Consider the following 23,134-nt stretch of genomic DNA (forward strand, 5'->3'; position numbering starts at 1 on the left):
GATAATGACCTCCGTCTTGGTGGCGTTAAGTTGTAGACGATTATTCGCCATCCATCCGGCCACAGCTTTAAGGGCTGCCTGAAAGGTAGGGGCGTTCATGCTGGAATCGCCATTAAGTGACACAGCCAACTGAGTGTCATCGGCGTATGACACCATTGTGAGACCAAAACTGGCAGCTACCTGCGCCAGCGGTGCAACATACAAATTAAAAAGGGTGGGGCTGAGAGCCGAACCCTGTGGGACTCCCTGCAGAATGGGGCGTGGGGCAGAAATATAGGGAGGTGTAGAAACTTTAAAGGTTCGATCCGTGAGAAATGATCGAAACCATTCAAGTGCTTGTTCTCCAACTCCTGCCTCCACGAGGCGATGTAGAAGGATCGAATGAGAGACCGTGTCGAAGGCGGCACTTAGATCCAATAGGATCAGTGCCGCCGCCTGACCTTGGTCTAATATTTTCCTAATGTGTTCCACCACAGCCAAGAGGGCAGTCTCGGTACTATGGCCGGTGCGAAACCCATTCTGGGAGTTGTCCAGTATGTTTGCTTCTTGCAGGTGGGAGGATAAAATCCTATTGGCGTGAGCTTCGGCTATTTTAGCCATCCAAGGAAGGAGGGAAATAGGTCGGTAGTGCTCTGATTTGGAAGGGTCAAGAGAAGGTTTTTTAAGGATTGGTATAATAGTAGCCTGCTTCCAAGCAGTAGGAACACTACCAGTTCTAAAAGATAGATCAATCAAGCTCTGCATCGCCGGGTAACAGCAGTCGGCGAAATCGCGGAATTGCATTTGTCTCATAGGGTCATTCGGAGACCCAGATTTAACTTTGATCGTCAGAGTTATAAACTCCTCTTGAGTGGGACCTGGAATAGCTAGCAGGGATTTAGAGACCGGAGGGGCACTATTAATTTCCCTGACAAAAGGCAGAGCAAACGACCTGTATATGGCCTCCACTTTTTCGACGAAAAACGAAGCCAAATCTTCGCAATGTGTCATAGAAGCAATGAACGTGGAGGCAGTTCTTTTATTAGTGAGGTCTTTGCACACCCTAAAAATGGTCTTGGTGGGGTTCGTACTATTTTTTATCTCCTGTGAATAAAAGGCAGCCCTGGCTGAACATATGGCCCTATGGTACGTTCTGGTGCAGGATCTGTAGGCTGCTTTAAGATCAGTATCATAGTTTGGTAGGGTTGGTAGGGTATTATCGTAGGTTTATCCCACAGTTCGCTGATGGTGGAGAAGTGTGGCTCACCGATTAGAGCGGCAGACCCAGAGGCAGAGGTCTGGCCCGGGACCAGGGTTCAATTCCCGACGCGGCAGGGTCTTGGGCTCAATGTCCACGGACTCGATAATTCTCGCCTTGGTGCCTACTCTAATCATGGGTCCCACTCTGCAACTCTGGGCAATAGCATGCTTAATCTCCACAACGGCCTCGAAAGCGCTAGGATGCCTTGCTTCACCTTGGGGGTGCCCAGTAGAGGGCATCTCACAGGGAAAGCCAGGAAGGGTTCCACAGCGGTATACAGCGCCAGGATGCCTGAAAGGTGATAGGGCGCTTTACAAGTATACATACTTTACATTTACACATTTACATGTAGCGGGACCCTTAACAGACCTCCTGCGTAAATCTCATTCCTTTGCTACATTGCCCGTTCCCTCCCCGAAGGAAACCTCAGCCTTTCGGGCCTTGCAGAACGCTATCACCTACTCTCCTGTATTGATCTCTCCGGACTTCAGTAAACCATTTTTTCTACAGACCGATGCCTCTGGGGTGGGTATCGGTGCCGTTATATCACAACTGGATGAGGAAGGGCACGAGAAGCAAATCTTGTTCATCAGCAGGAAACTGTTCCCCGCGAACAAGCCTATTCTACCATCGAAAAGGAGTGCCTTGCGGTTCGATGGGGGGTGGATAAGCTCCGCTACTATCTTGAGGGTCGCCCCTTCATTTTGTTTACGGATCATGCTCCTCTCACCTGGCTGCAACGTAATCGGGGACACAATGAGCGTATCCTGCGATGGTTCTTGGCCCTGCAGCCCTTTCAGATTGAGGTTCGGCATTGGAAGGGGGCTGATCAGGGGAATGTTGACTGTCTAACCCGCTTCCCAATTTTATTTATTTATTTTGAAAGTTTTATATAGCGCGAACAAGATCTTTGCAGATATCAGAGCGCTTTACAAAGCAGGGAATACCAAACAAGAGAATGAATAACAGGTCATTAGGTATATCGAAATTATAGGTAGTAGGAGAGATGGGTAGGTACGTGAGGGAGCATAATAGCACAGGTAAATCAATAATGCAAGTAGATAGTCAGGTAAGTGAAACAATAATGCAGGTAAACACATATTCGTAGGGATCAAGCAGAATAATACAGGAAAAACACATAGTCGTAGCTGAGTAATACAGATCGGTGCAGAGACTTTACAGATCCACGTTAATAGGTCAAGTGTATTTGGCCATGAGAAAAGCTTTTACTTCTTTCTTAAAAAGTGTGATGGAGGAGATGAGCCGGGTTTCAGGAGGGAGTGAGTTCCAGATCCTGGGTGCCATTCCTGAGAAAGAGCGCTTATAAGTTTTTTCCTTCCGGAATCTTCGAGGTTTTAGCAGAAGATTGTTTGTGCCTCTAGTGTATCTAGAGCCGCCAGAGATTGACAGCTTCTGAGTGAGGTATCCGGTAGAGCTCAGGTGTACAGCCTTGTGTGTCATGCAGGCGATTTTCAGATGTATTCTGGCTTCAAAAGGTAGCCAGTTCAGGATTTCAAGTCAGGAGAGATATGCGAGTGTTTTTTTGACCCAGTGATGAGTCTCGCTGCAGCGTTTAGAGAGGCTCTTAGGGGTGCAGTAGTGGTTAACGGGAGACCGCAGAGGGCGATGCTGCCGTATTCAATTCGCGGGATTACTAGTGCTTGTACTGCAGTTTGGAAGTCTTTGGCTGGTAGGAAGGGTTTAAGTTTCCTCAGGGTATTGATTTGGAAGTTCGCTCCCTTAGTAGCCTTGCTGATATGATGCTGCATGTTGAGATTGGAGTCGAGAGTTATGCCTAGAGATTTTGCTGAGTCCACGATGGTGGGTAGGACATTGAGTGCAGTTAGCTGTTTAAGCCAGGTTTGAGTGGTAGAGATCTTCGCGGGAGGTGAGATCAAAAGGAACTCTGTTTTCAGAGCATTGAGTTTGAGATGATTATTGGCAAGCCAGGATTGGGTGCTTCCGATCGTTGAGTTCAGGAGTAAAATGTCATTGGGAGATTGTAGTTTGAGATATAATTGGGTGTCATCTGCGTACATGTGAAAAAGTACATTGGATGCTTGTAGCAAGGTGGTGAGAGGTTCCATAACTAGGTTGAACAAAGTTGGTGATAGGGAGGATCCTTGGGGGACACCTAACGAAACAGGTATTGGCGAGGACATCAGGTTGTTACTCTTGAATTTCTGCGACCTGTTGTGTAAGAAGGAGGTGAACCACTTGAGAACAGTCCCAGATAGACCCATTCTTGAGTTCAAAAGTTCGAGTAAGTTCTCATGTTTAACAGTGTCGAATGCTGAGGAGAGATCAAGAAGGATGAGGAGGCAGGTATCATTTTGATCTAGCATTTGTAGGGCGTCATCAATTATGTGAGTCATAGCAGTTTCAGTACTGTGTCCTGCTCGGAAGCCTGATTGATGAGCGTTGATGAGATCAAACTGATCAATGTGTTTAGTAAGCTGTAGTTGTGCGCATTTTTCCAATAGTTTGGCGAGAGTGGGAATATTGGTAATGGGACGGTAGTTGTTTAGGTCGGATGGGTCGGCAGTAGGTTTCTTTAGTAAAGGTGTGACTTGTCCAACTTTGAGGGAGTCAGGGATGGATCCTTGTTGGAGCGAGCTGTTGATAATTTTAGTCCACAGTGGAAGGAGCCATGGGGTGAAGTCTTTGACAGCGTTGGCAGGGAGGGGATCCGTGAGGTGATTGGAAGGTTTCAAGGTGCTGAGCAGTTTGCCTATTTCTTCTTCGGAGTAGGTGTCAAAGGATGACCATGTAGCATTGTTTTTTAGTTTGGTGGGTGTTATGCAGTTGGGTGAGGTGTAGAGGCTTGCGTCAATGCTGAGATCACTCTTTATGTTGTCAGTTTTTTGGGTAAAGAAAGCGGCAAAGTCTTCACAGGAGGGTGCTTTGTCCAAAGAACTGATAGGTTGGGGTTGTTCCTTGGCTTGTGTTCTGATTAGCTCAAACAGTTTTCTTGGTCGGTTTTTTGCTTGGTCGAGCTGGAGGCTGAAGAAGTTTGCTTTTGAGCGCTTTATTTTCCTGAAGTAGGCGTTTCTCTTTTTCTTCAGCGTTTTCAGGTGCAGTGCAGAGGGAGCTGTTCTCCAGGTGCGCTCTGCCATTCGCATGGCTCGTCTATCTTCATTGAGACTCCCGTCGTACCACGGATTGGATATTTTAGCGGAGACTCTTTTTAGCTGCATGGGAGCAGCCTCATTAATTATTGACGTCATGGCGTTGAGATAGTGGTCAGTCAAGGATTGGACATCTGTAGCGCCCGTAGGAGGGAGCAGTAGGTCGCGGCTGTACGGGGGTAGGGAGTCTGGGTTGAGTTTTTTCAGGTCTCTTTTCCATATTTTAGGTCTGGAGGATTGAGTCGTGTTGAGTTTGATTTTTTCATTGATGAAGAATGTGACGATATGATGGTCTGACCAGTCACAGGGTTGGATAGATTCAAGTTGAATAGCGTCCTCTTTGGCGATAAGGAGGTAGAGGATAGAACCTTTCTCCTGGGTCGGGCTGTTGCATAATTGTGTGAGGTCCAGGGCTTTGAGGAAATTTTTGAGACTATTTACCACCGCATCATTGTGATCGTTCCAGTGGAGGTTGAAGTCACCAAGGTATATTTGGGTGAGCTGTCGTCCGGCGTTAGTTGAAATCATGTCCATGATTTGTTGGGCGAAGGTGAGGTTGTCTCTGGGTGGGTGGTAAATGCCGTGAAGAGAGCATATCGGTTTGCCTTCACTGATAATATCGAGGCAAATGTATTCGCAGGAAGTTGAGGAGGGTAGGGAAGGTGCGGAGACTTTCAGAACAGAAAGGTTGTTCCTGTATATGCATGCAATTCCACCACCTATCTTGCCAGACCTGTCAAGCCTAATCATGTGGTAGTTGGGGGGAACCAGAATGTCCATTATAGGTGTAGAAGATTCGGTTAGCCAGGTTTCAGTCAAGATGATTAGGTCAAGGTCCAATGATAGGATGAGATCGGCGATGGCGGAGGAGTGTCTAGAAGCCGATCTGCAGTTGAGGAGAGTGCATTTGAGACGGGGTGTGTCAGGGGAGGTAGAGGGTACTAGAGAGAGGGGGACTTTTCTAAGGTTATTTGGGACGGAGATTCTGTTGTTTAGTGTGGGGGGTCTACGGGGTTTTGAGTGTATCGTGGGAATGGGGAGGTGCGTGGCGGTTGTGTGGTTTAGGGGAGCTGGGTCGTAGGAGCGGAGGAGGGTGAGAATGTCGAGATTCGAAAGAGGGGTGCATGTGCGACGGGGGTGGTTGTTGCGATTGTGGGCAGGGATCGCGGTCCAATGTGGGCGGCGGGTGCGGTTGTTGCGATTGTGGGCATAGATCGCGGTCCTGTGTGAGGGGTGTAGCTTGGGAGCGTCATCAGGACGGGTGGGGAGCCAGTTGAGAGGGCGGGTGGTGGTGAGTGGGGTGTGTCTGGGGGGTGTGATGAGTAGCTCTTTGATGGTGTGAATGTCTTCTTTGATGGTGTGAATGTCTTCTTTGAACTGGAGGAGGGAGGACATAATCTTGTCCAGCGTGGGATAGGTGTTAGTGCTGGGGGAGGAAGTCATGGGTGAGTGGCTGACCTGGGCATTAGCGTGCGGGTGGGGGGGGGTGGGTTGGTGTTCATGCAGGGCTCCGTGGTGCCGGCGTACAAATTGGTGTTAGGGAGGAGAGAGGGTATGGGGGCGATGGGAGTGGATGAAGTACGGAGGAGGTTGGTGGCGTAGAGGAGGGCATTGGTGGCAGGCGGAGAGAGCGGGTTGGAGGTGGAGTGTATGTTGGTGGTGATGGGGGAGCCTGAGGGGTAGTGAGGACTGAGAGTGGGGGGGAATGGTGTTGGAGATGGTCCTGTCGTGGGGAGGGGGAGTTATAATAATAGATGTGGTGTGCTCTGTGTGGTTAATTAGCGGGTGGTAGTGGGGACTGAGAGTAGGGAGGGACAGAGGGTGGGAATTGTCATTATGCGTGTCGTTCTGGTGCTGATCTAGGTTAGCGGGATTGTGGGTGGGAGCTGTGGTGTCAGGGGAGAGAGGAGTGGGAGTGGTATGTGTGGGGGGCCAAGTGTTGGAATTAGGGGGGCGACTAGTGTGTGAGGGGGAGAGATTTGTGACTGTGATTGAGGAATGTGTGGTGGTAACAGCAGGTGGGTGATTGACTAGGGTGCTGGGGGTAGAGGTGGGGTGTGTGTCGTTCTGATGCTGAGCGAGGTTCGAGGGGTTGTGGGTGGGGGCTGAGATGTCAGGAGTGATAGTGCTGGAGGAGATATGGGTGGAGGTCCTGGGCTAGGAAAGGTGCTCTTTGAACTTGGGGAAAAGGTTGTCTAGTAGTTCCAGGTTCTTGTCTGTGGATTGAATTAGGACAATCCCGTTATTGTAGATAGTAATGGTGGTTCTGCCAGGGAAGAGTTGGGATGGAGTGATGGAGAGAGTTAGGCCATGAGCCGTTTTCCTGGTGGTGGAGACGGTGAGTAGGGTGAGGAACGCTTTTCTCCATTGAGCTCTACGTGAGGTGTGAAATATGATATCAATGTTCAGGGATCCATTGACCGGTGAGAAGTAGGTGTCGGCAAAGGGGGTTTCAGGGTGGGACCTCAGGAAGTTGTGTTTAAAGCGTTTAGCGCCTTTTTTGGTGAGTGTGGATGGGTAATTTATTCTATATGTGTGCTTGCCGATGAGATCCATGTTGGGATGGCTGTAGAGGTGGGTATGGGAGGGAGAACAATAATAATACACATGTGCAAAAGATAACTGTCAACCGTAGGTTACTTAGCACAAAAGTGACACTAGTGAATGGCCAAAAATAACCAAAATATAAGAGGTAGCAATCGGTGCAGTCCAGAAGTAGTGACTCTGTCGCTGGGGGTCTGTGTATAATATCTCTATCCATTTCATAAATGGCTCTGGAAAGCCCATTCTTCATAGCACTGTCAGCATGTACACCCATTCAACGGAATCAAAGGCTTTCGCTGCATCTAGTAGTGCCGCCGCTGCTGGGGTGCCCGGGTCTAATTGATGATATAATGCATAGATGGTGCGAAGGCTATGATTAGTGGATCTGTTGGGCACAAATCCTGCCTGGTCTGGCAATACCAGTTTCTCCTGCAGGAGCTGTATTCTGGTTGCAATTACTTTGGCTAAAATCTTAGCATCTATGTTTATTAAAGATAACGGTCGGTACGAATCATATTTTGTGGAGTCCGGTTTGGGGAGTGCTACCATGAGGGCCTCTCTCAAGGCAGCGGGTAATTTGCCATTTTCGTATGCCTCCTCAAACATTTCGGCAAAGTGCGGTATCAACAGATCGCTATATGCTTTGTAAAATTCACCCAGTAGCCCATCCAGGCCAGGTGCTTTGTTGTTTGGGAAGGAGTTTATTGCGTCCACTATTTTGTCTTTTGTGATATGGTGACTGAGAAATTTGCGGTGAGTGTCCGACAGCCATGCTATAGCTATATCCTGTAAGTATTGATCTATTTCTAGCACGCCCGCAGTTAGTTTGGTTCCGTAAAGGTGGCTAAAATAATCTTTGAAACATTCCAGAATAGACGGGGTGTCATAGTATATGTGTTCTTCATCATTGATCAGCCGTGTTATGTACGATTGTGTGGGTGCCGGTTTTATTTTGCTTGACAAGGCTCGTCCCGGTCTACCTCCTTCCCCATACAGTGTAGCTACGTGATTTGTATTTTATTTCATCTGCTGCATATTGTTGCTAATCATCCATCCTTTCCCTTATTTGTTTTTAGTGCCGGGTTCTGTGTTTGTGTATGTTCTTCCTCAAGGTGTGCAATGTCCCTTTCAATCATATTCAATTGCTGATGTATATCCTTTAGGATACCAGCATGTTTGCTGATGCAATGCCCTCTGGTAATTTTAAACGCTTCCCACAGCGATCCCGCTTTTTCCACTGATCCTGTGTTAAAATCAAAGTAGTCCGTTATGGCTTCATGTAATTCACTACGAAACACTGGATCTAAACGAGTTTCGCCCCACAGCTTCCATGTGAATGGTCTAGGGACATAAGTAGGGACTTCTAGCATGTGACGAACTGGGGAGTAGTCAGATAATGTTTTAGGTAAGTGTTCAATGCGTCTTGGGTGGTAAGCCAGTAGTCAATTCTTGACCAAGTGTTATGCGTCGTGGATGTGCAAGTACCCTCTCTACGTCTGTCGTGTCGCGTCGCATACGCCATATATCAGTCATGCCCCATGCGTCCATGCTCTCCCGCAGTACTCTAGCTGATTGTTTGCCATAGTGCTGATTTCCAGTCGACCGATCCAGGGTTGGGTCAAGGCACGTGTTGAAATCCCCTCCCCATATGATCGTCGCGTTTGGCAATTCTCTAAGTTTGGACCATATGGCTGCGTAGAAACCGGGGTTGTCATTATTTGGGCGATAGGATGTCATTACCGTCAGTATTGTACCCCCGAAATCTCCATGCACTATCACATACCGGCCGTGATCTTCTTTAAATGTAGTTAGTGGTTGAAAAGGAGTGCCCCGCCTGACCAGTTTCATCACGCCCCTAGCATACGTGGAGAATGAGGACGCTATACGATATGCCGCCGATCTCGTGCCCACTCTAGCTTCCGTGTGTGAGGTGAGGTGTGTTTCTTGCATACCGGCGAAGGCTATGTCGTGCCGGTCTAGGTATGCCAATACTCTTCGTATCTTCTGCAGATTTTGAAGTCTGCGAACATTCTACGACAGAAACATCAATTTGCGGATAGGTGTGCCCGTGTTAGCCATTTCTATCACCTTTGCAGTGTGGATCCTCCACCCCCTCGATTACCATGTGTGGTTTAAAAGCAATTCATAAGAGTTTACTCAATGTTGACCGGACATTTTTTTTGTAAATACCCAACCCCCACCCTTCACCCACTTCACATGTTCCCCGTACAGCGGAGCCATTCCCAGAACACCATTCTGTTGAATCCTCCACCCCCCCTCAGCAACAACAACAAAAGAGAATGAAAGAGAAAACAAAAGAAAGAACCATGAATAAACTGCTGTGGTTCACACTGAGGGGTTAGAGCTGCCACCCCGTTTCTTGTGGAACTAATCCACATGGGTAACGCCCAGTAACTCGCATATCAGATGCTAAACATATCACTATCCATATTAAATATATAGTCCAATGAGTCAGCGGCTCAGAATGAGCTAAATATCCATAAACCAAGGAGACTCAGAAAGTGGGTGCATAAATATACATCAAAAAGTAGAGTTTCAGTTTAGGATGCAAATCAGAAAAAAAGAAAACTGGTGTCTCGACTTATCTGGTCCTGGGCGACGATTTCTCCGTACGCTCCGGTGCAAAGTTTCACCTACATCGTGTTCAACAGAGGTGTTTTCGCTGCAGCACACAGGACGAGAGCCACAGCGCCCCTGTCCGATTACCTGTGGCTTGAAATGTCCAATGACACTGAGCAGTCATTTCTGTGAGATCTACCTTTGTATGCAATTTCTATTATTTTAAGCGTGTTGAAATATTGGCTGCATTCACGATGCCTAATCATTCTACGTCCGATGTGGATTGTTCTCCCTGTTCTCCCCTTGGCGATCTCCTCCGAGCTCCTGTCTGTCCCTTCTTTTGGATAAATTTCAGCACCTCCTGAGGTTAATTATAGATCCGTGACTTCCCATCCTCCGTGACTCTGAGTCGGGATGGATACAGCATAGCGTATTGTGTGTTCAATTCTCTTAGCTTTTGTTTCGCTGTGCCAAACCTTTTCCTTGCTCACTGTACAGATGCCGTAAAGTCCGGATAAAGGGAAATAGCCATTCCTTCAGGATTCAATTTGCCCAGTTCTCTGGCTTTTCAGAGCGCCGCATCTCTATCTCTGTAATTTAAAAGCCTTGCTAGAATCGGATGCAGTCTTGATCCGATTGGTGGTTTCGGCGCTAGCGATCTGTGGGCTCTCTCAAGCCGGGTCTGGTGGCTCAGTGGACTAATGCATCCACTGCAGGGGCCTGTGTTCAACCTCATGGTCACAGGTTCAAATCCCGGTGAGTCCACTCAGCCTTTCATCCATTCGAGGTCGATAAAATTAGTACCATTGAGTTGGGTAACAATATACATCTGTTATTTCAGCGCCAACATGCCCTGTTGCTGGGCGAACGTGCGCTTTACAAATACACCTGTTATGTTATGAAGATGTCAGAAAATATTTCTCGCCCCAACAGGGATATGAGCAGTTTCTCCACAAATTGTTCCATCTGACCAGTGTTCATCATTTCCGATACTCCCGTTAAGTAAATGTTATTTCTACGAGACCTCGCTTCTAAATCCTTTGCTTTCGCAGTCATTGCCGCTAGTTGCTTCTCCATATTGGTCTGTTCCGTGTCGTTCTGCGCCTGGCCGTCTTCGGCTTCAGATATTCTGCGCTCAGCCTTTTCGATCCTTTCCGTATGCTGGTCTATGCGTTCGGACATCCTGTCGACTCTGAACGTCAGAAAGTCTATTTTCCCATCAATGTTTGACAAAGCAGCTTGGATCGTGGTGAACATAGCTTGTACGTCATCATTTGTTACTCCTCCCGCCGCACCTGCCGCCGATTGCAACGAAGAGTGTTCATCTGCTACATGGTCTGGTTGTTTCTTCGCCTGGTCAAAGAGGAGCTTGGGTTGAGTCAGATCCGTCTTCCCCATGGTGTTGGTGTCCGCGCCTTTTCTCGTCTTGGTTGTCTGTACAGTTCCTGCTGGAATCAGCAGCGGTTTAAGAGCAACACCGCACCCAATCCCACTGGAATCCGCTGTAGCCCTTAGTAGTTTTTTACGGTGCGTGGGGCGTGTCCAGTTGTCGGGCACATGGATTAGTAGCAACGTCTCATCAGAGATACTCCCTCAGGCATAGCACTTAGCCTTGCTAGAAATTGTAGATCAGCCACCCAGATGCATCAGCTCGCCACTGACTTCTTCCATCTAGCACTGTGGTGCTTGCGGTCTATGTGCTGTACCGTGGGTTTTGCAGGACTCACAGTGCCCGCTGTGACGACTGCGTAGCAGTTTCCTGTTCACCACTTACACTGGCGTGTTGTGGCCCATCTGAGGGAGGTTTTTTATTTTTTTATTTTCCTTTCTCCTTCTCTTTCTTTCTTCTTCTCGGCAGCCCCACCTGATTTGTTCCTTCTCCGTCCTGGGCTTGTTCCCAAAAGGGGCTGAAGTGTTACTTCCACTATCCGGGGGAGGGGGGTCTCTCGAATATTATAGCTCAGTATCCACCAAGCCCCTACTATCACCTCACATGGAGTCGGCCGCCACAACTCTCAACCACATAGCACTTGCTCGCTTATCCGTGGGCTGCACATATTTGGGGCCTGGAGCGCTGGCTGACCTTTGGTCAGCTCCCTTCGTACTGCAGAAGTGCCCTTTCTGAATCTCACGCAGTGGGCATCTATCACTCACTGTGCTTTCGGCCGTTGGTGTATTCGTAGTGTAGCCCCACTGCCACAGTCAGCCCAATCTCCTCCTCACGACTTTCACTGCGTTTTGCTGCCCTGATTGTTATTTTTCCAATAAGGGGCAAGCGTTGCAGAAGGCGCTTTTTACAGGCATTCAACACTCAAGGACTGCAGAGTTTGCGCTTTGCCCCTGCAGTGTGTCACCTCTTCTATTCTACCGCGCACTGCACTTCACCTCCCCGCACTTTAACAGCGTTATCAGCTGAGACCTCCTGCCCTAGAAAGTTTGTTCTGTACCTTTTTTTCCCAGCCGCCCGATCGCAACGGCTGCTTTGTGTGCCTTACGTCGCGGCCGCGCTGCTCACTGCAGCCCGCTGCTTTAGTTTCACTTTCACCGGCTGGGCCCCGATTCTCTGACAGTCACTCAGCAGCCATTTCTTAAATAAGGAGCAGATTTTTTGCGCATGCAGGCTCTCGGTGTTGATCCGAGCCGCCCCTCACTGTTTCTTGTCGTCCAGCATCTGTTTTTGTTAGGATTTTTCAGGCGTGAGAGTGGAGCTCGTTCAAAACACGGCCATCACTCTCATGGCTAGCTCCGCCCCCCCAGATGTCTATCTTACAGTGTTTGAAAGTGCTTGCCTTCACCAACCAATCCTCGAGGAAAGGATACACAAAGATAAACAATCTCTTGAGTTGGATGCAACCACCGCTAAGGTTTTGGTAAACACCGAAAGGCAACTTTGAACTGATAATGTAAGCACATCAACACAAATCGAAGGTATCTTCTCTGAAGGGTGTTTCAAGATGTGGAAGGAGGAGTCTTTTAAATCTATGGTCACCAGGTAGTCCTTTTCTTCCAACAAGGGTAGGACCTCCTGGAGTGTTGCCAACTGACAACGCTGTGTTTTGAGGTACTTGTTAAACTGCATGTCTAGTAAAAGTTAAACCTTGTTTTGGGATAAGGAAATACACTGAGTAGACTCAGTTTATATCATGTCAATGGACATCATCAATATTGCCTCCTTTTGTAACAGCTCTTGCTGGGGAAATTGGGTATATTATATGATGTGGGTGTGTCTCCTCACCGTGTATAACGCTTACCAACTCCTATAAGACCAGTAGTGTCTATTCATTAAACCTATAGGCTATAGCTCAACACTGGGTAGTAGTAGCACCAGCACCAAGCAGTCAGGTTTACACAAAGGAGCAAGTGAAATGCATTTTAACAGCACCAAAACAATGGAAGAAATACTCAAGACAGTAGGGAAATGAGACACAAATTTCTAAAAACAGATTATATTGTATGTATTTTTAGACACCAAAATGAGAAACAGAGGGTTTGGAGATACAGCATTTACCAGGTCCAGTAAATGTGCACTTTTTACTTAATCGCAAACACGCATTGGCATATTCCACAAATCCGACAGTTAAAAACGTTTGAAAAAAATGTACAAGAAAAAACTGTTGTTATTAATGTGGCTACTTTGTTAGTTTAGGTGACCAACGCATGAAGGCAGCCAGTCGGGGGGCCATTCTTCAGACACAGACACCTCCAGAAAAGAAGCAGTCTCCGGCCAGTTTCAGGTGTTGTATCCCCTTGCTATAGGTTCCTATGGAAGTGGTCCTGATGTATGAGATACAGGATACTGAGGATGTGATGCTGTTGACGGGGGTCTTCCTGCGGCTACTCCTCGGTCCACAGGCTTGGTTAGACAGTCCTGGCCGCAGGGGTGAACACCACTCTAACTCTTCTCGAGCCTGGTAGAAGTCCAATCGCCACTGGGTTGCCATCCGCCCGATATCCTGTCACTGGCTGCTGCTCGCCTAGGGCGGAGGAGTGTTGTCCCATTGCTCAAAGTCAAAATTAAATTATAACATATCGTTATCATCATTTTATTTTTGCTATTTTAGTCAGTGGCTCTTGAGGCGGGACTGGCCAGAGCAGGGAGAGGAGTAGTTTGAACTCCTTAAGTGTGCATGACTGCATGGACGGCTGCCTCGGGCCGGCTAAACAGTCCTGCACACTTTGCATCTCCCCCCTGGCTTGCTGTACACAGCCTGGTAAGGAACATGCAAAGCCTCCCAGTCCCGTCTGAGTACCGAGCCACGCTTCCTGCCTGCTGCTGCTGGCTAAGACAGGAAGAAGAGGACTGAGGAGAGGAGGCGGCTAGCCCAGGTAAGTTTTTTTTTCTACATTTCTTTTCTTTCACGCCAATCGGTAGAAGCCTCTACTGTATCTGGTCTTAGTGGAACATTTTCTTGGGCAATACCTTACCTTCTGGGCAACCAAGCTGACTCTCCAGGGCCCAGCAGACTGGGGACAACTTTTGAGCATTCGGTCACGGTCTGTGGTGCTGCACAGTGGCAAGGAGTTGCAGCGGTTCGAAGATCTGTGCATCCAACTCACCTCAGCATTCTTCTTCAGCTGCTGTGGCCCTGTGCTATGAACAGGAGGCCAGCCAACTTACCCTGGGAGTCTCTTGCTTCAGCTAGGCCCAGAAGTCGGTCTTCGCCAGGAGCACGGCACAGCAGACAGGCCTCTCAACTTTGCTAGCCACCAGGCTCAGTAGTTGCTGTCCAAATAGGTGCAGCCTCTCTTCGCCGAGTCCTTGGTGCAGCAGGGTAATTCTTCTTCGGTCCTCTTCTCCAGTCCCTTGAGATCAGAGTGCTGGATGCCATTGTTATGCCCAGAAAGGGCCCTTTAGGGTAGGATGTGGTCAGTGACCAATTGGCTATTAGGGTCCCTCCCTCCTGATGACCACTTCCTGCGAAGTATGGCATTTGGCCATCCCAGAATTCTCCACTCTGCCCAGCTTTAAGATGGCTGAACCCCTCTCTGAAAGTGTAGCGCTTCCTAGTCCAACCCAGACGTGTGGCTACTAAGGGGCTGCACACCCCTGATAAACCAGTTAGGCAACTGGTTTCCCCTCTCCTTTCAGAGTGCCAGCCTGTATTCCAAAACAATAGAGCATCCCATCTCCCAAGTGTACATCACTTGCCCTACAAAGATAGCTCCCCCTTTGAAGCTTGCCATTTGGGCCAACACCAGTGTGACTTCCTGCCATGGTGGGCTAACACCTCTCCCACACGCAGGCTTCTATTGTGTCCTTTCCTGGGAGTTGTTTGCATGTCTCCACAAGAGGGCAGAAAACTGTCCCAGGGGCAGACCCTGTGTGCAACCGTAAACGGGCACGGGAGACTTTGGACAATATAGTGGCAACTTTGTAACAGTTGCACACTGCAACACTAACATTAATTTGGACTTGGGTATCAAGTCGGGCTTAATGTAATGAGTTGTTGGATACGTAACAGTATCAACTTTAGTAGTCCCAGCCAGAAGTTAATAGGGCTGCAGTGAACCTGCAAATCTGCACTTGCCAATGGGGCTACTAGCATTTTCCACAGTAAAATTGACATGTGCAGATTTGTTGTGTTGAAACATAAAAATGTATGTTTTACTTTTTAATACACAACACTTTACCTTAGGGCTCGATAGGTCTGCCTTAGGAGTGACTTGTACATTAAAAAGGGAGGACTTGCTTGGCTTTGCCACTGCTTTAAATGTCAGAGTCCAGTTAGTAGTTTAATTTAGTTTAATTTAGTTAATGCCCTTCCAGTCAGCAGTGGCAGACTAAGAGTCCTGTTGTACCACCGTCAACACCCAGGGTGACACAACCAGCGCTGCAGTCCCTGGGGTGGTAACCCTCTAATTTACAGGCCCTGGGTACCATATACTAGGGATTTACAAGTAAGTTAGCTTAATGCAATTGGGTAAAAGCCAGTCCTACATATGGACTTTGAAGTCGGGGGCACTGAGGTCTGATTAGCAGGCCTCAGTGCACTCTCTAAGTAAAAACAATCAGAAGCATCAGTCCAAAAATGTTGTGGTGTCCATACAAAAAGAGGAATTTCTTTACACTCTTAAACCTCCAGATTATGGAGTATTTGTTCTGATTTCTTCTTTATTTTCATTGATTCAGTGTTATTGGTGAAGCTTTCAAGAATTCTATACAATACCCATTGTCACATGAGATTCAGCACACACTTGTCTACTGCAATGTAGTCCTAGATCTACAGGGGCCCTATTGACTTTTACATAGATTCAAGGGTTTGGTCTACTTGTGGCACGAAAAATAAATCCACTTTGTATAGTAAAGGATCCAATTGCCTTTTCTGTAGACCCGCTGGCATAAACCCACAATATTAAAGGGGGTATAATATAAGGAAGGACTACCAACACACGTCCCTGCTTAAATAACACCATTATCTCACTCTCCAGGTTTGATGTATAAGTCACTAAATAATAACTTTACCAAGAATATGAAAGGCACTAAAATGCCGACATACCCAGCTTATTCCAAGGGTGATAAGTCAACGTAAACAAAATCCAAGTCTAGGTCCACAAACACAATATGGCGCAAGACTGCCCTCTTGTGGGTTTTTTTCTAGCCACTATAGGTTGTGCTCCCACATTGTGGATGGTTGGCATGCCCTTTCTGAAATGAATGGTTTTTGGTAGCCTACTTCAGGAGACAGTAATCACTTCCTAAACATTTTACCAAACAAGCTCAGAAATGCCATTAAGAAGGATATAGGTTCAACCGTGGCATATTTTTATTAATAAGATTAATAATAAAGCCTTTGAAGATTCCTCAACAATGTCCCTTCATTATTTTACATGAGTTTTTTCCAATATTTACCTATGCTGTTAAATGGAAAAAAGGATAACAGTGCACACAAGTAACACAGCTCAGCTTTTGCACTATAGTTCAGACTGAGCATAACATCAACCGATTTGGTGGAAATTACTGCTTTTACAGTGGGATTGGAAAACATTAGTTTATTTAATAACAGAGCTCTATCACCCTTTGCACAAATCAGCCAGCCCAACCATACCTCTTTCCGTCCTCCATCTTACTACTTGCACACTCTCTTGGTTGAACTTCCTCATATGCTAGTCCAGCCAATAATGTGCCCTCCGATTTAGTTTCTGTTGGGGTTTTCATCACTGTATTAATTTCATTTGGGGTATTCCACCCAGAACTCTAGGTCCCAGTCTGAAACTTCTCAACTCTCATTTCACACAGCCGGCATTCCTGCCACAGCCCATTCATACAGGTTAACATTACAGGACGACTGGGATGACATGGGCCCAGTCTTCCTTGATCTTTTTGAATACCCGGAGCAGGAGAGATAGGGGTGGAAAGGCGCACAGCAGTCTCAAGCCCCAAACCAGGTAGAAGCCATCTGGGCACTGCACATTTTGTGTGATGGCAAATAGATTGAACCAGGGTTCTACCTACTGTTGGAACCTCAGTATGTAACTGCCATTTGTGATCTGCTAGGCAACGCCGGCAGAGGTCACCTGCCCTGGCGCTTAAAGTTCCTACCAGATGCTTTGGTCAGGGGGATACTTGAGTGTTCAGCCGTCAGGACCCCTGACTGACAGCCCCTCCTCCTCCACAGAACCATGCTTGTCACAGTACCACATGGTGTTGTCCTCATTCCCCCGATGGTCAGAACATTACCTTCAGTGCAAAGCAAATCGTCTGCAATTCCAACAAGTTGATATGGAGAGGGGCATGGATAGGGACCTGTGGCCGGTACAATTCCAGTCAAGCAGCCACCACTGCAGATCTTTCGCAGTCTCCTCCAACACTTGGAATGATTTTGAAAGATTTCCTTTGTGCTGAGCCCAGAACCTTCAAATGCCACTGCAAAGCCTGCATGCATGCATCACCTGGTGTGCTCCACAAGCGGATACAGGAGACCAAGAGGTTAAGAAGCCTTAGAGCTGCTCTCACTGAGATCCAGGTCGATGGTTGAAACATTAGGATCAAAGCCCGAAAGTCTGAACTCATTAAGGCCGAAGGAAGGCTAAGTAAAGCACTGCATCCAGGATAGCTTGAATGAAAGGGTTTTTTATGAAGAAGCCATGTGAGACTGCAGCACATTAATGGAAAAGCCCAACAATGTCAATAAGTTGACCGTCGTCTGGAGGTGGTTTACGACAGAGACAAGCCAGCCTTCAGCAACCAGACATCGAGGCATGGAAAGACTGGTATTCTCCTTTTCCACAGATGGGATACGACCACAACCTTTGTGAACACTTGAGATGGACTTCGTAAAGCCAATGAGAAGCACAGACAACTGAGAGTGCTCTTGGCCTACCTGAAATAGTCTGTGGGACTCCTGGACGGGAAGTGAAAATAGGCATCCTGCAAATCAACACCACAACCTCAGTCTCCTGGATCAAGGGCAGACAGAACATGGGCCAGTGTGACATTTTTAACTTGTCCTTCTAAAGAAAGGAGTTCAGAGGGTGAAGACTGACGATGGGGTGAAGGCCTCTGTCCTTTTACGACACCAGGAAATATTGTGAATAACAGCCTGTCACAACCTTTGATGCCAGCACCCTCTCTATGGTTACCTTGGCCAAGAAAGCCCAAACTTCCCACGGACTATGGGCAATTGGTTCTCCGGGAGGTGTTGTGGTGTGGGTGGAATATAAGAGGGATGTGAAAGGTAGGGTAGGGAGTAATCTGGAGCGCCAATCCATTGGTCATATGCAGATGCGATGTTTCTCCACTCAGGAAAGTGAAAGCTAATGAGACCTCTCACCGGGTGATCACTTTGTGACCCATTACAGTGCACAGTTTTTCAGCAGCTGCTGAAGGAGGGGCTGGGGTGTGGGTAGATAGTTTCCCTGGGGACTTGATGCTGGCGGCCTGATCCCAGGCCACCTCCTTCAAAGGACTTAGTTCCTCTCTTGGTATCCCATCCCAAAGCCTCGAAAGTGAGCAGAAGGGTTGGAGAAATTGTCACTCTAGCAGAGCGAGCCAAAGAGTGTCCCACCAAAGAACATATCCATTAGTCAGCTGGATGTCACTGGAGAATCCAATGGAGAGGACTGAAGCGGTCACATAAGCATCATGATGGGTGCAGACAGCTGTACCCATGCGGTCGGTCATGTTCAGGCTCAATCTAGTGGAGTATCATGCTGCTTTCTGTCCATCTTGAATAAGGCATTGCAGGTTTGGCCTTACATCATATGGTACCGTGGGCAAAATTTCTGTGACCATGTCTCATAGCATGTTGCTTTATCTTTCTAGAAGGCAACTATTATTTACGGACCAAAGGGGAAGGCTGGCCGGAGAGAGCATCCTTTTCTCAAATGCCTCCACATGTTTCACCTCTGTCTGGTAGGGTGATCGAAACACACAGGGGTTCAGACAACTGGTGGATGCCTGCACCACTAGGCTTTCTGGTGACGGATGTAGGGCGAAGGCAGAGACCCCTGGAGCAGGCCAGTGCTGCCATCCCGTTCTGCATGCTGACTTGTGGACAAGATCATACTTTTACTGAGATGCCCAGCAGTGTGTCAGTCAGGGCCACATTGAATGGAAATAGATACTCCTGGATAGTTTGACCTGGATAAATCACTTCTATCAACATATTAATCTTTATCTCAGTGGTGGGTAGTGTGAGATCTAAGATTTCAGATGCCCTCCTTATCACCGTGGCAAAGGTGGAACACTCTTCTGTGACTATATTTGGGGAAGGGGAGTGGAGGCCGGTGTCAAAATATATATCCAGGCCACTGGCACCCTGCAAATCCAGAAATGCGTTTTAGGCATTGTGCACATGATTGAATCTTCATCATCTTCTCCAAATTCATATCGGTGTTGAGGGAATGTTTCGGGGTCACAATTAGGGTAGATGTTAGGTCTACACAATATTGGTGGAGGTCACTCCAGGTTCACCCAAGTCTGAAAAGGACAATAGGCTCTCCCTCTGGCACCAGAGCCGGCACCAACTCTCAGTCTATGGCTCCGTATGAAACATTGCTGTCTTGCTGAAAACCAGGGGCAACTGCAGGACAAGTGGCGCAGGTGGCATCAGGGGCGGACCGGAACCGTTGGCGGTAGTCAGACTGGAGACCATCTCAGATCCTTGGGCCCAAAAGTACAGAGGAGTCCAGTTGCATACAGAAAATTCAGGCCATAGTCTATCAAAGCTGTTGCAGAGTTGCTCTGGGGCCCTGACACGTGGGTCATCGTCTTGTACAATCTCTCTCTCCAGTGGCTAAAACCCACACCATCCAACGGGGTGCAGTACTTTGCTTCAAACCTCTTGTGCGACGCCTCCTTTTATCCTCTGCCTTCCTTCCCTTCCTCAGATCTTTTTCTGCTGAGTACTTGTTATCACGGCAGTACAGGATGATGAAATTAACCAAGCCTCGTACAACCCAGAGTGCCTTTCTAGTAGAGGCGTACTTTTCAGGCCAAAACTCCGCACAGGAACAAAACTCCTCACCAACATTCACATATTGAGAACATCTCTCAATGAGAATGTGTCCAATCGCCTATTTTGACATTAGGTGCATAGGCATACACAGACTTATCTTGCAATATGCGCAAATTATAAGCCCTGATGAAGCTTGTGTATGAGTGAAATGCTTTGGCTGTTTTATCCTGAAGAGATAACTAATAAAGAACTGCTTTTAAACAACACCATCTGGGAATGTCTGAAGCCATTATGTTTGGACTTAGAACAAAATAATTTTCTGCAATTGATTTGTTTTTTTTTTAAGTTGCATTTCTTTTCTGTTATAGGATTCTAAATACTGGGATATTGGACAGCTAACCTAGAGAGGTGGGCAATGACTTGATACAAATAGAAAGGAAATATATTAGTAGTGCAGTGCATTGGTCCTTAACCGCCCTAAATATTGGACTGTTAGATGCATATAGACAAGTTTAATATAGCAAATAGGAATAGGCCTATTCAACCACGTTTAAAGGGGAAGCAGAAGCACTTTACTACTAGTACTTTTGGTTACTACTTGTAAAGCCAGCAAACAGAAGTAATGTCCAGCAAAGGGGAAAAATCTGAGATGGCCATGCAGAGAAGGCAGACTTTCTACAGTCTGAACAAGCATGCTAAAATACATACAAGACTTAAAGTCACTAACCTTTCAAGATCAACAACACGTTAGTTAGCAAGAACTCTGCCATATACAGATCTATTCTGTATCAGTCGTCATGAGTAAATACAATTCGATTCATTCTAAACATTAAGCAACTTTAAAAGAATAATAAATTGAGCTTTTTGTTTACCTGTCTTTCTGGAACACACACAAATGCACTTCATTTAATAGATGAATTACAGAATATACCAAGTTGACTTTTTTCCATTTATTGATTCGTTTTAATAATCAAAGCTGTTCTTTTTATTAAATGTTGAGAATGATTGACTTCAGTACTTACCATATATATGAAAAGAGGCACGATGCTCTGCAACGCTCCCATGTATTGGGCCAGAGCAATGTTAAATCTTTCTATATAAAGATCTGGAGGGCTGACCTACGAAAGAAGGAAACAGGTCATGCTATTGGTCTCAAGGCAATAGTCAGCCCTCAAAAATCACAAATACAGATCGAGGACCACAAAGGTGAATTAGAACACCACTCTACCTGAGGTACTTGGCATACAAACTATGAGAAAATGCATGTTTGATGCAAGGCCAGAGAATATACAGTACTATGAGAGAATGCAAACAATGCGAGAAAAGCCTAGGCAGAGCCCTGGAAATAGTACTGAGATGTGTTATAAAAGCCAAGTCTGAAATACAGAACAGACAGCACGGCACAAATCAGAATAGACACATGCCACAGTTGACATATTCATTTAATTATGTTGCGACGTATATTGCATGCAAGGCCCAAAGGTCGCCAGAGCATTTCATACTGAAGCAGGAAAGCTTAGGGGTATACGAATTCTAGTGAGGTAGAGAACCATGTGCACAAAATTACAATATAGCTTAGTTTCAAATATCAACTTTCAAGAAGAGCTAGCGAATGGTGTGATACGGCAAGTACAAAGTGATAAAGCCGGGAGTAGCAACTTTCATTGTAATGGATGGTGGAAGGCAGAGGTAAAATAGTATGATCATATTCCCCCAAAATGACAAACCAATTTTCTCACAGTTATTCTATAAGATGCTAAATAATGCAAGCAAGTTAAATAATGTTATTTGGCATGAGGGCACTCCCTTTAAAAAATATAGGCAAAACTGATTTTCAGAAGTGTTTTTCGATTTCTCACACCGGATGAGAGTAATGCAAAAATAGCAAGACAGATAAATATTTCAAGAGAGAACGTGGATTGAGGACTTATTCAAACAATTTCCAAAAAGCAATGTTCTATTATACTCTTTCATACAGTAACTCCTGTATGTGGAATAAATGTAGCAAACTATGTACAGAACTTTAGATGGCTCTTAAAGAAATTTGGGGAAAAAATGCTTATTCTTTCCTTTCACATTATTGTCCCAGTTAGAATCGACCCCATTTCAATTGTAATATCTCAAAACAGTTGTGGCAGTTTTTCATGATGGAATTTTGAGTTCATCGGTACAACGTTAAAAATGAAACTACATGTCGCAAAACGCAACGCAATTTTGGGACCATATTCCAGGGCTAGCTAAATGGGTTTCAGAAGACATGGTACCACCTGAGAGTTCTGAACACAACAATTCAAACACTGAAATCATGGGTGAGACATTGAGGATTATTTAATTGAACCCATTACTTAACTGACAAAAAAAAGTTTTTGATTGCCTGCTACCGAGTATCATGGCCAGAGTATAGTTTAACTGAAAATAAAGCACTGCTTTCAGCATTGTGTTTCAGTGTTCCCCATACTGCGGTAGAAGGAGGGCAGAGTCTTCACACAAGAGTTTGGAGCCACCCAAGGAGGCGGTATGATTTCTAAATCATATTAGGCCCTTATGTTACAGCCACAGCCTGATAGCTCCTGTTGGGCTCCATTCTACCTCCAAATGCCCAGACGACCAGACTTTACCAAGCAAGGAGACCCCAGCATTCCATGCGTCATCACATTCTCACAGGCACTAACTTGGTGCCTGTGAGAAGTTGGCCTGGGGAAAGAAGGCAGACAAATGGGTCAATAAGGTGTTGATGCAACTGGTGGTTCTGACAATTATTAAGGATCTGTTCTCTCATTATTAGATTGTACAATCCTGTATAGTCTGAGACTTTACTTCCCAGCAACCAACCCTCCAGAGCCTTAGTGGCACAATCAACAAAATCAGTCCAGTCCTGAGTCTGAGCTTTTTGGGCATCTCTGAACAACAACCTGTATTGCTCAGTGGTTAGGCCAAACCCATCAATAAGAGCACTCTTCAGGACAGTGTAGTTTTTAGCATCCCCAGGACTAACTGTGAGGAGCTTATCTCTTCCTTTCTCAGAAAAGGAGTACCATAAGATTGCTGCCCACTGATCTTGGGGAACCTGCTGTACCATGCAGGCCCTCTCCAGAGCAGTCATCCATTTGTGGATGTCATCCCCTTCCTTATAGGGGGGCACAATCTTTGTCAGGTTTCTATTGTCATAGGACCTGTCTTTCTCTTTAGGAATATTGCTGCCACCAGTGAAATCTAATTCACTCAATTTGTGTTCCCTTGCTAAA

At 46.6% G+C, this 23,134-nt stretch overlaps 1 protein-coding gene across 1 annotated transcript in view; it reads right to left on the reverse strand.

Annotated features, from left to right (window-relative positions):
* Positions 1 to 23,134, reverse strand: part of CACUL1 (CDK2 associated cullin domain 1) — a 375,285-nt gene that overhangs the window by 193,277 nt on the left and 158,874 nt on the right. Inside the window, exon 4 of the mRNA XM_078643906.1 lies at positions 20,912 to 21,007. Within this exon, the coding sequence (XP_078500032.1) occupies positions 20,912 to 21,007 (96 nt within the window). The remainder of the gene's footprint in view (positions 1 to 20,911; positions 21,008 to 23,134) is intronic.

This window comes from Lissotriton helveticus, chromosome 5_1 (assembly GCF_964261635.1).
Source record: "Lissotriton helveticus chromosome 5_1, aLisHel1.1, whole genome shotgun sequence".
Lineage (NCBI taxonomy): Eukaryota > Metazoa > Chordata > Amphibia > Caudata > Salamandridae > Lissotriton > Lissotriton helveticus.